This window comes from Bos grunniens, chromosome 11 (genome assembly GCF_055505025.1).
Source record: "Bos grunniens cultivar Pamir isolate PY7600 chromosome 11, Bosgru_T2T1.0, whole genome shotgun sequence".
Lineage (NCBI taxonomy): Eukaryota > Metazoa > Chordata > Mammalia > Artiodactyla > Bovidae > Bos > Bos grunniens.
Window position 1 is genome coordinate 96568161 of NC_141175.1, and position 14776 is coordinate 96582936.

At 37.2% G+C, this 14776-nt stretch overlaps 1 protein-coding gene across 18 annotated transcripts in view; it reads left to right on the forward strand.

Annotated features, from left to right (window-relative positions):
• ALMS1 (ALMS1 centrosome and basal body associated protein) overlaps positions 1-14776 on the forward strand; it is a 186938-nt gene that overhangs the window by 108060 nt on the left and 64102 nt on the right. For all 18 annotated transcript variants that reach the window (XR_015137289.1, XR_015137290.1, XR_015137291.1 and 15 more), the window contains 2 exons: positions 7286-7527; positions 13944-14069. Coding sequence is in view for 11 of the 18 variants with exons in the window: in XM_086327622.1 (XP_086183748.1) it covers positions 7286-7527; positions 13944-14069 (368 nt within the window). In the remaining 7 variants the exon portion in view is untranslated. The remainder of the gene's footprint in view (positions 1-7285; positions 7528-13943; positions 14070-14776) is intronic.

The following is a 14776-nucleotide window of genomic DNA, read 5'->3' on the forward strand; positions in this document are numbered from 1 at the left end:
TTTGCCTTTCTAGAGTGTCACGTAAATGAAATCATAAAATATAGAATAGCCTTTCAGGTTTGGCATCTTTTACAAAGTGTATTTGAGATTTGTCCATCTTGTTTTGTGAATCAATAGTTTTTTACTTTTTAATTACTTCTTGACTTTTTACAAGCATAAAGCAGTAAAAAGTTAAAAAAAAAACAAAACACACACACACACAGTTTATCTATGTACATTGACTCCTTAAAGGATATCTGGGTTGTTTCTAGTTTTCGCTGATTATAGTTAGACCTGCTATAAAAATAAGAATATATTTGTATATATATGTATATATAATTAGAGCTGCTGAGTCATGTGGTGTGTGTGTGTATTTAACTGTACAAGAACTGTTTAGAACTAAACTATGCTAAGCTGTTTTTCCAAAGTGGCTGTATCTTTGTATTCCCACTAGCAATGTACAAATGTTTCAGTTACTCTCCATCCTCACCAACTTGTGGTACTGTCCCTGTTTATTAACCATTATAATAGATGCTTTCCTTGATATGTTTCACCCTGAGCTCCCCTTTTCAGGTCCTCAGAACAGAAAGCAGGGGCTTAACTTAGCCCTTTCTTCTGTGTGTTTTTTGTGTGCTTCCTGTGACTGTGTCAGTGCCAAGTGGTTCAGTACAGAGAAAAAAAAATCACAGATTTGCCTTACCCTCTTGAGACCACATGGCACCCCACTCCAGTACTCTTGCCTGGAAAATCCCATGGATGGAGGAGCCTGGTAGGCTGCAGTCCATGGGGTCGCAAAGAGTCAGACAGGACTGAGCGACTTCACTTTCACTTTTCACTTTCCTGCATTGGAGAAGGAAATGGCAACCCACTCCAGTGTTCTTGCCTGGAGAATCCCAGGGACGGGGGAGCCTGGTGGGCTGCCATCTATGGGGTCGCACAGAGTCGGACACGACTGAAGTGACTTAGCTTAGCTTAGCTTGAGACCACATCTCCTGTAGTGGAAGAGGAGGGTCCTCGGTCAGAGTTTTAAACGCCCTGTTTCTGCTGGTATTGCTGCCACCATGTAATCACTTGAGTGCTTGAGATTACTAGAAAGAGAGAAAAGAAAAGGGGATTTTCACATTATTTCCAGTTCCACTTCTCATGCCCAAATAGAAGGCTTCTTCTGGAGGTCTTTCTGTCTGTACTAATGTCCACTTCTAAGTGTCAGACTCTATTGAGTTCAGGTCATTGGATACCAAAGGGAACAGTGATAAACTCTTCTCTGTTTTACTGGTGCTTCACATGTGCCAGTAAACCAAATTGCCAGCTCCTATTATTTCTCAAAAGTCTTCTAATAACTGCTCCATGTAGTCTGTCTCAGTTTTATAGCTTCACTTAGTAGAAGAGACAGACTGATTGATTATCCAAAACTGGAACTGACTGTATCATTTTTTGTTCTCAGTAACAGCATATGCAAATTCTATTGCTAACACTTGGTATTTCCAGTTATTTTTTATTTTGGCCATTTTAAATGTGGATGTGAAATGATATGTTATTGTGGTTTTAATTTGTTTTTCCCTGATGACACATGATGTTGAGTATTGTTTCTGTGCTTGGCCATTTTTATATCTTTATGAAGTATCTGTTCACTCTTATACATTAGATTGTGTCATGATTTTAAGAATATTTAATATATTCAAGATAACAGATCCTCTGTATTGCAGATATTTTCTCACAGAATGAGGTTTGATTTTCATTTTCTTACTGGTGGCTTCATGAAGAAAAAGTTTTAATTTTTATGAAATCAAGTTTGTTAATTTTTCTTTTTCTATACTGTATAAGTTGAAAGTGAAAGTGAGGTCGCTTAGTCGTGTCCGACTCTTTGTGACCCCATGGACTGTAGCCTACCAGGCTTCTCTGTCCATGGGATTTTCCAGGCAAGAGTACTGGAGTGGGGTGCCATGTGTACAATATAGTGATTCACCATTTTGAAGGTCATACTTCATGTATCATGGTTATTATAAAACATAACCATACTCCTTGTGTTGCACATCACACCCTTGTAGCTTATTCTGTGCAGAACAGTCTGTGCCGCTTTACCCTCTGCTCCCATCCTGCCCTTCCCTCCCCACTGGTAACTGCGAGGCTGTTTTCCGTATCTGTTAGTCTGTTTTGTTTTTTTCATTATATTCACTAGTTTGTTGTATTTTTTAGATTCCACATATAATTGATAATCATATGACATTTTTTCTCTCAGTCTCTTATTTCACTTAATATCATAGCCTCCAGTCCATCCATGTTGTTGAAAGTGGCAAAATTTCATTCTTTTTTTATGGCTGAGTATTTTATTGTATATATAAATGTATATACAATATCCTCTTTATCCATTCATCTGCTGATGGACACCCAGTTTCTCTTTTATGGTTGGTACTTTTTTGTGTCTTGTCTAAGAATGATGCCTAAGCCAGTGTTATGAAATTTTCTCCTACATTTCTTCTAGAAATGAAAATAGTTTTAGCTTTATTTTTTTATGTCTTTTATCTGTATCAAATTAATTTCTGTACATACTGTAGTTTACATAATTCAGGACCACTTTCTTTTACTGGATATTCCAGCACCATCATTGAAATAATTATTTATTTCCTTATTAAAGTAGTTGGCACCTCTGTCAAAAATCAGTTGACCTTTTATATGGGGGTTTATTTTTAAGTTTCCACTCTGTTCCTTTGAACTATTTATCTATGCAGCCGTACCAGGATGTTTTTATTATTGTAGCTTTATATTGTCTTGAAATCAGATTATGTCCTCTGACCTTATTTTATTTTCAACATTATTTTTTTCTATTTTAGGTTCTGTGCAGTTCCATATAAATTTTAGAATAGTCTTCTCAGTTTCTTCAAAAATCCTCCTGGGATTTTGTTCAATATTGCATTGAATCTGTAGTCATTTTGAGAATGATTGACATCTTAGTAATACTGGAGTCCCCCTCAAGCGTGAACATGTTCTCCTCTTCCTCCCTCCCCACCACTGACTTGATATCTCTCAGTAAGATGTTGTAATTTTCATTGTGTAGGCTTTCACATTTTTCATTAAATTCATTCCTCAGTATTTTATGTTTTATGATAATTTTGTATATGGTATTTTAGATTTTGTATTTTCTAGTTATTTGTTGCTTGTACATACAAATGCTGTCAATTCAATTTGTTGGTGCCAACCAATTAATTTTAATTTCTTACTAATTGGGTCAGAGCCTCTTTACTTAGGGATAATTTAGGCTGAGCTTTCCAAATTTGGTGGCATATTAAGTGCAGTACTTTAACAATATCGTCTTTCCGGATTTGAAATAGCTTACCTGGAATTCCATCACCTCCACTAACTTTGTTCATAGTAATATTTCCTAAGGCCCAGTTGACTTCAGACTGCAGGATGTCTGGCTGTAGGTGAATGATCACACCATCGTGGTTATCCAGGTCATTAAGACCTTTTTTTTACAGTTCTGTGTATTCTTGCCACCTCTTCTTAATATCTTTCACTTCTGTTAGGTCCATACTGTTTCTGTCCTTTATTGTGCCCATCTGTGCATAAAATGTTCCTTTGGTATCTCTAATTTTCTTGAAGGAGGTCTCTAGTCTTTCCCATTCTGTTTTTTCCCTCTATTTCTTTGCATTGTTCACTGAAGAAGACTTTCTTATCTCTCCTTGCTATTCTTTGAAACTCTGCATTCAGATGGGTATATCTTTCCCTTTCTCCTTTGCTCCTCTTATTTTCTCAGCTATTTGTAAGGCCTCCTCAGACAACTATTTTGCCTTATTGCATTTCTTTTCTTGGGGATGGTTTTGGTCGCCACCTACATGCAGTGTTAAGAACCTCCATTATAGTTCTTCAGGCATTCTGTCTATCAGATCTAATCCCTTGAATCTGTTTGTCACTTCAACTATGGGAAGGAAAGGGAAGGTATCCCTGTACATAAGAGATTTGATTTAGATTATACATGAATGGCCTAATGGTTTTCCCTACTTCTGTTTAAGTCTGAATTTTGCAAAAGGAGCTCATGATCTGAGCCACAGTCATCTCCTGGTCTTGGATTTGTCACTTTTGAAATTTCTTCCTCTCAAGCATTAGTTATTTAGTTTCCTGTCTTATGTAGGTTCAAAAACTGGCAAATGTCTTGTGGAAGAGGCCTAATGTTTGTCACAAGCCCCTTTATCTAGTGGGATTTCTGTTTCATTAGTTCTATGACTGTGCATGAAATTTCACTCAGCTTTCTTCACTTAGTCCTCCATCAGCTTGACTTTGTTTTCTGCTAGATTTCACTCCATTGTGCCATAGTATATTTTTAAAAATTAAAAATCCAACATTTATGTATTACTATTAACTATATATTACTATTACTACTAACTAAAATTCAAATTGTTTAAAAAAAATGCAATATCTGCAAGGTACAATAAAGTTAAGTGCAGTAGAATGAGGTGTACCTGTATGTCATAACTGGAAGTGGAAATCCTATTCAGACCACCTTTAATTTCTCTCTGTGATGTATCAATAGTTTTCTGTTTAGTGTTCTTATATCTTTTTTATAGTTAGTTATTTGATGTTTTGATGATAATGTAAAGTGCATATCTTTTGGTTTTTAATTGTGTAACTTTTCAGATACCAAAGAATATAGGGGAATTCTTAAAAGTTTGTTCTCTTATCTGGTAACTCTTCTGAAAACTTAACATATTTTATATGTTATCAGTAGATTGTTTTAGATTTTCTGTATCCCTGATTATATCAAATATGAAAAGTGACAGTATTATTTCTTCCTTTCTTATCCTTATATGTCTGATTTCTTTTTCCTGCTAATGCCATTTAAGACTTTTACTAACATACTGAATAGAGAGGGTAAGAGTTGGCATCCTTATTTTGTTCCTAATGCTACAGTGGACATTGTTCACACTTCACTATAAATAGGATTGTGGCTCTAAAGTTTTTTGTAGTTCCCCTTTGCTACAAGTTTTTAATCATACATAATTATTGAATTTCATCAAATGTTTTATCTGACTATATTGATACGATCATGCAAATTTTCTCCTTTTGATGTGGTGAGTCATATTGGTTGATATTTGAATGTTAACTTACCTTGAACTTCTGGAGTAAACCAGCTTGATAGGAATTCATTCACACACACAGACATTCACTCACTCACTGTACATTTGGTTGTCTAACATTTTAGGATTCTTACTTCTATATACATAAGGGAGATGGGCCTACTTTCTTTTCTCATAATTGTCCTTTTAATTAGTGACTAGTAAACAAAGGATCGGAGAAGGCGATGGCACCCCACTCCAGTACTCTTGCCTGGAAAATCCCATGGACAGAGGAGCCTGGTAAGCTGCAGTCCATGGGGTCGTGAAGAGTCAGACACGACTGAGCGACTTCACTTTCACTTTTCACTTTCATGCATTGGAGAAGGAAATGGCAACCCACTCCAGTGTTCTTGCCTGGAGAATCCCAGGGACGGGGGAGCCTGGTGGGCTGCAATCTATGGGGTCACACAGAGTCGGACACGACTGAAGTGACTTAGCAGCAGCGGCAGCAGACAAAGGATAGAGATTTAAAAGCTCTTCTGGTTTTGTGATATAGCCAGTACATCAATATGATACAATACAGTATTGCTCCTTTTTTGGGGGGTGCTATGCTGGGTCTTTGTTTCTGTGTGGGGCCTTTCTCTCATTCGGTGCTTGGGCTTGTCATTGTAGTGGCTTCTTTTGTGGGCTCACTAGTTGTGGCTTCAGGCTCTAGAGTACAGGCTCAATAGTTGTGGCATAGGCCCAGTCACCCCACTCTGCAGAATCCTCCCAGTTCAAGGATTGAACACATGTCGCCTGAAGTGGCAGGAGAATTCTTAACCACTGGCCCACCAGGGAAATCCAATATTACTCCATTTTTTAAAAATAAATATTTTTTATTTTCAAAAACTTTAAAATCTGTAGAAAAGATATTAACATAACACAGTTAACTCCTCTCCCAGTTTTTCCTACTGTCAGTTAACCTCTTTACCATAGTATATTTTTAAAAATTAAAAAAGCCAACATTTATATATTACTATTAACTAAACTTCAGGCTCTTTTTAGATTTCACTAGTGTTCCCATTGGTGACCTTTTCCTGTTCCCAATATACTGGACCCAATCCAGTGTATCTCATTGTATTTAGTAGTCGTCATGTCTCCTCAGTCTTCTCTGCTCTGTGACAGTTCCTCATTCCTTCCATGTTTTTCATGATTTTGAAAGTCTTGAGGAATATTGGTCTGACATTTTGTGGAGTTTTTCTCAATCTGAATTTGGCTGATGTTTTTCTCTTGATCAGACTGGAGTTCTGGGATTTGGCAAAGAATACCATAGGTGAATTCTCACCACATCATAACAGAATACGTAATGTCCACATGGTATCACTGGTGATGTGAACCATCATCACTTGGATAACATGGTGTTTGCCAGGTTCTCCACTGTGAAGTTACTTTTTCTCCCGTTTTTGATCTCTTCTTTGGAACTCAGTGAATTCAGGACTGGACTTAAGGAGAAGATTAAGCTTCACCTCCTTGGGGAGGAGATTAATGGCAAGAGGGGCTTACCTACATATGGGGTTTTTCTATTAGCATGATTTGTCTTATCCCTCCTATTATTTACTTGTTTATACAGTCATTTATTTACTCTATTATATCTTAATATGTATTCTTTATAATCTTTATACATAATTGCAACCTTAAAAACCTCTAGTTCCCCCACTGACATATAAATTTTTTGAGGAAAGATTTTATTTCTTGTTTGTTTTTGTATACTCTATGTGTTTAGCATACTCCCTTCCCTAGTGGCTCGGACGGTAAAGCTTCTGTCTGCAATGCAGGAAACCCGGGTTCGATCCCTGGGTTGGGAAGATCCCCTGGAGAAGGAAATGGCAACCCACTCCAGTATTCTTCCCTGGAAAATCCCATGGATTGAGGAGCCTGGTGGGCTACGATCCATGGGGTTGCAAAGAGTCGGACACGACTGAGTGACTTCACTTTCACTTTCTAGTAATTTTATTTTTGAATGGATGTATTTTCACTTCAACTGAAAAGGACCTTGTCCTTATTAAATAGCATTGTGAATTGAAACTAAAAGTCGGTTTTAAAGTACATTTGATCACATTGTAATAAGTATCTAAAAAAGCAAAGGGTACTGCAGAAATAACCATTGGAGTCTGATGTGTCTCCACAAAATATTGAAGTAATGTTTGGAAAGAAATAACGATTTGTGATAAGCCAAGGATATGACCTGCTTTGCCCTTTCTCTTCTTTTTCAGATCACCAGAGGAGATTAAATCCCCGTTTTCTCCCTTCTCTGGAAAATTATCATCTGATGCAGTCACTCAGATAACAACAGAAAGTCCAGGTAAAGCCACGTTTTCATCTGAAATTTTTGTTAATGCTGAAGATCGTGGACATGAAATTCCAGAGCTCAATACACAGAAGTCGGGCAACATTCCTGTCAAGTTTGCTTCATCATCTTCAGTTCAACAGATTACTGTTCCTCATGGTACAGATGGTAAGAGAATATGATTGCGTTTTAGGTCATATTATCAACTTTCATGTGTAATTAAGAAATTTCTTGATTGAGTCTTTCTAGTTAGAAAACCTGATTTTAATTTTAATCTTTAAGCTGTACATGATTATATCATTTATTTTTCATAACCATGAGAAGGATATAGTTTATTATGTTTTTATTTCTGTTCCATTGGCGTTAACAACCTATGTGAAACGCATGCTACTTATGGTTGACATATTTTCATCTCATAATACTTGTCATAAGAGTGCAAGTAGTTCATGAAAGCTGAAAAACTGTAGAGGTTCAATTTAAGAGAGGCAGGCGAATGATTTGGCTTTTTTTTTATTTTTTAACTATCATTTCATATAATATATTAAACAGATTTTGCAAGCACAATACCAGTCTATTTCTTGCTCTTGAAACATTGACCAGGGACCCAGGTTGGCTATGACCCTGCTGTCTTTAAAACATGGAACCATGGATTCACCATCATAGTCAACTGGAAGGGATGGAAAACATGGAGGTGCACATGTGGGAGGCTCTTATGGGCTGGGCCTAGAGGTGGCCCATATCACTTTCCACTGACTAGGGTTAGTTTAAGTGTGCTTTCCAGGATGAAGAAGAAATGAGATTTGGTGAACAGCTAGTGATCTCTACCATAGGGTTTACATTTAGGGTGTTTGTATGCCATCTTGACAGTGATGTTTTGATAGTGCTTATACTATGTAACCGGAGAAAGCAATGGCACCCCACTCCAGTACTCTTGCCTGGAAAATCCCATGGGGAGCCTGGTAGGCTGCAGTCCATGGGGTCGCGAAGAGTCAGACACGACTGAGCGACTTCACTTTCACTTTTCACTTTGATGCATTGGAGAAGGAAATGGCAACCCACTCCAGTGTTCTTGCCTAGAGAATCCCAGGGACGGGGGAGCCTGGTTGGCTGCTGTCTATGGGGTCGCACAGAGTCGGACACGACTGAAGCAACTTAGAAGTAGCAGCAGCAGTAGCAGCATACTGTGTAACATTCAAAATTATAGCAAGCTATTTTCTTTTTCAGACCAGTAACTGGAAAATTAAGTTCCCATTCTTCCTGTAAATAAAAGTGGAAGCTTTAAATTACTAATTTTAAAGTATCCAGTAACTTGTACAAATCTATTCAAAATAAATTTTAAGTTTCCCTACTTGTGCAAAAAGTTTATGTGTCTATAGATAAAGATGGGATATGCTTTAAATATATAAAGAAAATTGCTTTGTTCTGAATTTAAATTGCACTGAATTTAATTTGAATAAATACATTTATATGTTGAGATGGTTATATTTCTCATACATTTTTATTGTAATATAAAAACATACCCCACAAATGTATAGTCTAATAAATCTTTAACGTGTTAGTTACCTGTTGCCACCATTATACCATGTAAGAACCTCGAAAATCTCAGAGCTTTATAGCAAACATTTGCTTTTCTCACTCATGGGCTTACTAGTCAGTTGAAGTGTGGCATCAGGATGCAAAAATGCTTTGGGTCTGTCCTACATGCCTTATTCTGAAAGCCAGGGTACTCTTGGCTGTGTTCTCGTGTTGGTGGCAGAAGCACAAGAGAGGATATCCAACTATGAAAGTGTATTTTATACCTCTTCTGACATCAAATGGATCAGTCTATATAGAGGCCACAGTTTATATAGTCTTACATACAGGTACTTAGAAAAGACTGCTTTAAAAGGTAAATATTGTTTGGTTTACCAATAAAAGATTAACTCTGTGGATTTAAAAGTAAAATTTTCAAAAATATTTTAAAGTATACGGAATAAAAAGTTAAATTTATGATTGAGTGTCCACTGCTCTGAAGTAAATTAAGGGTAATATGCTGTATGTCTACATTTAATTCCATTTTCAAGTTTTTTGAAGAAGTAAATTTTACGGTTGAACTTTCTTCTTTACCATTCTCCAGTCCTTTTTTTCTCTTCCAGGAACAATTATTATTTGCTGTATAGTGGCTTCTTCCCCCATAGATAGGCAGTTCACACTTTAAGACTTCTGCATGCATACATATAAACTTGTTGACAATTCAAAAACTCACCTCTCTCTTAGAATTCTCCATCTCACATGATAGCCATTCTTGCTCTAGGTCCACTGTAATTCTGTCCAAATGTTATTGTCCATTTTCTGTGAACTTTGAACTAAATTTACATACACTGACAGAAGAAGAAAACTAATAAATCAGTATTCCTACAATGATGACTACAGCACGTCCAAATAGAAGTGAAGGCTATAGCCTATTTTTTCTATTATTTAAATTCTTCCATCCTTTATACATCTCTTTGTTCCCCTTGAATTCATCCAGGTTCTCATTAGCTGGGTTTTTGCTTGTTGCAGTGGTACAAGTATTCTTAAGTAGGCTAAGACTTCACTAGCCCTTATTTATAAATTTCAAATAATTTTTATTAATTTCTATGATCAAGCTTGGTAAAGTGGTCCCCTTATTATTAGCCAGACTCCTTTTGACTGTCTTTTTTCTAAGGTAACCTTATTTCTCCTTGATAGTTAAGGTCAGTCATAGTTTAGTCAACATTATGACTCCCTATTGCCTGCTTATGTCACTATTTCAGTGACATAAAGAATGTAAAATGACTAGATGGCTCCTGTCTCTTGATAGAATTGCCCCTCCCTTATTTCTAAGATCTTCCATCTAACAAAGCACAGTCACGGAGATGGAAAGGAAACGATTTTAAAGGCTTCTACCTTTTTTCCTGAATACATGCATTCTGTCTATGGGATAGAAGTATCAGAACCATATATGGTTCTGAGCATGTGCCAGATTCTGAAGCTAGCATTCCAGCCTCAGAAAGTGATACCCACCAGCTTGTGCCACAACGGTTTTCAGTGAATTGTTCACTCACTTTTTTTCTTTTTTTTTTTTTGAGTTTACCGTAGTTGTGGGTGATCAGACTTCTGATGAGAAGAGTGAATTCCTTTAGGCATCAGCCTCTTGTCTCATTTCCTTCACTCTGAAGTCAGTTCCTTGGTTGGAAGCAGGGTACTAGTAATATGGATTTCATATCAAATCATCAGAATGATGGAGTAGTAATTCTAAGTACTATAAAAGTTATTGTTGTCTCCAGAGTCAGGGAGTTCTCATTCCTGGGGCTATCAGACTCTGTCTTGAGTATCACTTCTTGGCCTTTTGGCTAAGATCAAACGATTTTTATAAACTAGACATGTGTAACTAGGAGTCAGTCTAGAGCTGATGACAGGATACAAGGGAAAATCATGGTCTGTGAGGATAAACTGAAGAAGCTGGTCTGTTTGATCAGAGGTGATAGCTGTGTACAAAATTCTGTTCAGATATGTGATACAACCCCATAATATATTCAGAAATAACCTGAACAAGAAATTTATACGACCTTTGTGTAGGGATGGGGCTTCCCTGATAGTTCAATTGATAAACAATCCACCTGCAATGCAAGAGACCCCGGTTCGATTCCTGGGTCGGGAATATCCGCTGGAGAAGGGATAGGCTACCCACTCCAGTATTCTTGTGCTTCCCTTGTGGCTCAGTTGGTAAAGAATCCGCCTGCAATGCTGGGGACCTGGGTTTGATCCCTGGGTTGGGAAGATCCCCTGGAGAAGGGAAAGGCTACCCACTCCAGGATTCTGGCCTGGAGAATTCCATGGATTCTATTTCATGGACTATTCTGTATAGTCCATGGAGTCGAGAAGAGTCGGACATGACTGAGTGACTTTCACTTTCGTGTTCACTTTCACTGTGTAGGGATAGAAAAGAAAGGACCAGTAGACTAAAAGAAGGGATGAAATATTTCTGAATAGTAAAACTGAATATTGTAAAGATGTCATTTATTCCCAAATGAATGTATACTCCTAACATAATTCTACTCAAATTCTAGCAAAATTGTTGTTTTGTACTTAAATTTTTATCTTAAATTTTATCATGGAGAATAACAAAGAAAATTCTGAAAAAGAAGAGTAATGAAGAGGATAAATTTTAGCAGTAGCTGATGGAGTGTTTTAATGGGATGCCTAGAAGTTGCACACATTATTCTCACACTTGACTTATGGGCCGAGACTTAGTCATATGTCCATACATGGCTACAGAGGAGATTGGGAAATATAATGTACAGATGGACAGTATGTACCCAGCCTAATATTAAGATCTTGTTACAGAGGGGACTTCCCAGGTATTGCAGTGGTAAAGAATCTGCCTACAATGCAGGCGATGGTGGTGGGGAGTGGGGGGTGTGGGTTCAGTCCCTGGATCAGGAAGATCCTGGGGGAAGAAAGTGGCAACCCACTCCAATATGCTTGCTTGGACAATCCCATGGACATAGGAGCTTGATGGGCTACAGTCAGTGGGGTTACAAAGAATCGGATGTGACTGACCATACATGCACGCTGTTACAGAGGACTTGCATGGTGGTCAGTGGTTGAGAGTTTACCTGCTGATACAGGGGATATGAGCCTCTTGATGAAAGTGAAAGAGGAGAGTGAAAAAGTTGGCTTAAAGCTCAACATTCAGAAAACTAAGATCATGGCATCCAGTCCCATCACTTCATGGCAAATAGATGGGGAAACAGTGGCTGACTTTATTTTTCTGGGCTCCAAAATCACTGCAGATGGTGATTGCAGCCATGAAATTAAAAGACACTTACTCCTTGGAAGGAAAGTTATGACCAACCTAGACAGCATATTAAAAAGCAGAGACATTCCTTTGTCAACAAAGGTCCATCTAGTCAAGGCTGTGGTTTTTCCAGTGGTCATGTATGGATATGAGAGTTGGACTATAAAGAAAGCTGAGTGCCAAAGAATTGATGCTTTTGAACTGTGGTGTTGGAGAAGACTCTTGAGAGTCCCTTGGACTACAAGGAGATCCAACCAGTCCATCCTAAAGGAGATCAGTCCTGGGTGTTCATTGAAAGGACTGATGTTGAAGCTGAAACTCCAATACTTTGGCCATCTGACGCGAAGAGCTGAATCATTTGAAAAGACCCAGATGTTGGGAAAGATTGAGGGCAGAGGAGAAGGGGACAACAGAGAATGAGATAGTTGGATGGCATCACTGACTCAATGGACATGGGTTTGGGTGGACTCTGGGAGTTGGTGATGGACAGGGAAGCCTGACGTGCTGCGGTTTATGGGGTTGCAAAGAGTCTGACACGACTGAGCGACTGAACTGAACTGAACTGAACAGGGAACATGGGTCTGATCCCCAATCTGGGAAGATCCCACATGTCTTAGGGCATCTAAGCCCATGAGCCGCAACTACTGAGTCCAGGTGCCTAGAGCCCATGCACCATGACGAAAACATAGCCTCCATTCACTGCAACTAGAGAAAGCCTGCGAGTAGCAACAAAGACCCAGCATAGCCATTAATTAATTGGTTAATTTTTTTTAAAGATGCTGTTATAGAATCAGGGTTTCTACCACATCTTGAAAGAAAAGTATATAGAAAAAGACTTCATCCTCTATAATAATCAAATTATTATACTGTCACAGACATTTTAGAAAGAATTTTAGAAGTTTATAATAAAACAACTTTATAAATGACATACTTTTAAACTCTGAAATCAGAAAATCTGTGTGATACAGGACAGCAGGGGAGAATAGGTATGCTATAAACAGAAAGTCTTTTTTTCACAGAATTCTCAATTATTGAAAATTTAGTTCACCCCTAATTTTTAACATTAGGAGAAGGGTTAAATACACTTAATTTGTAGTATAATGATTTTTTTAAAATGTGAAGCTGTGAAATAAAATGAAAATTGTATTAATGTAAAGTGGAAAAGCTGAAGTCCAAGTTATATATACTGTACACAACTATGTAAACAAATACAGAGGGAAGACATGTGGGAAGTACATTAAAATGTTAATAACAGCTATCTTGGGTAGTAGAACTTTGTCTTTTTTACTTTTGTGTATTTTGTTAATATTGAGAATTTATACTTTTATAATAGAAAACTTTTAGTTTGAAAATCTGCCACAAATAATAGAATTAGATTTATTTCCTATGATTCTAGAGGCAGAACCTCCAAAGTTGAGTTGTAGGGGTTAAGAGTGACCAGGTTTGCGTTCAGTATAAGGTAAAGTGTTTCTTGGAGAAATATATTTGAATAGATTGCTATATATTGGAATAGGTGCTAAAACCACTCTTATTTAGACCGCATGCTGCTGTAGTTTCTCCAGTACTTCCTATCTTCCTCAGCATTTTCTAATTTTTTATATCACTAATAATTTATTAAAATACTAGATGATTTACTTATTTAGTGTGCTAATTGTATACTGTTTATGTCCTTCTAGAATTCTAGTTCATGAATATATCCCAAGAATCTTGAAGGGTTCTTAATGTTTATTCAGTTAGTTAATAAATGTTTTCTTAATAATTATTCTGATCTTTATCTCCTTAGGCCAGCCTTTACTGTTGCCATATAAGCCTTCTGGTAGTACGAAGATGTACTATGTTCCACAGTTAACACAGATTCCTTCGTCTCTGGATTCCAAATCAGACACCACCATTGAGAGCTCACACTCAGGTATAACATATGAAAGCTCATTGCTATTTAGTTTTTAAGTGAAATATGGAACTATTTTTGATCAGTCTCTGGTTCAGATAAGTGTCAGATATATTGTGTACACTCAAACATATAATAAATATTTCAAGAAAATTGTGTGAACAGTTACATGTTTTGGTTAGTGGATTCCATCTAGGACAAAGGTTTCCAAGTTTTCTGTGTTCATAGTGACCTTAGTTTTTGGTTGGGTGATCTTTTTCCCCATTATCATGTGGATATGAGTCATCAGCAGCATAGAATTACAAGAAGTATTTTTTTCAAATACTAAGCTATTGTGTTATTAGCACATAAAAATACTGTTTTGATCTAGCAACTTAATAAGCAAAAATATTAGGTTTTTTTTTTGGTTTTGTGTTTGAAAGAAAATATTTTACTGTGTTCATAAATACCCATAATTACTTACTGATGAGACATGTGCAGCTATTGGGCACTGTAAACTTTCTCAAACCCTGAGATGAAATGGGACACAACCACTCTCCTTCACTATTTTTGTTACAGAAACAGTCAAAAACCCAGCTCTGCAAAGATACAACAGAGTTGAAAGGAATGTAACAGTATCTAATGTTGAAACATTTAGGTGCTAGTTTCTGTATGTGCTGTGTGTGCTAAGTCTCTTGTGACCCTATGGACTGTAGCCCGCCAGGTTCCTCTGTCCATGGGATTTGGTT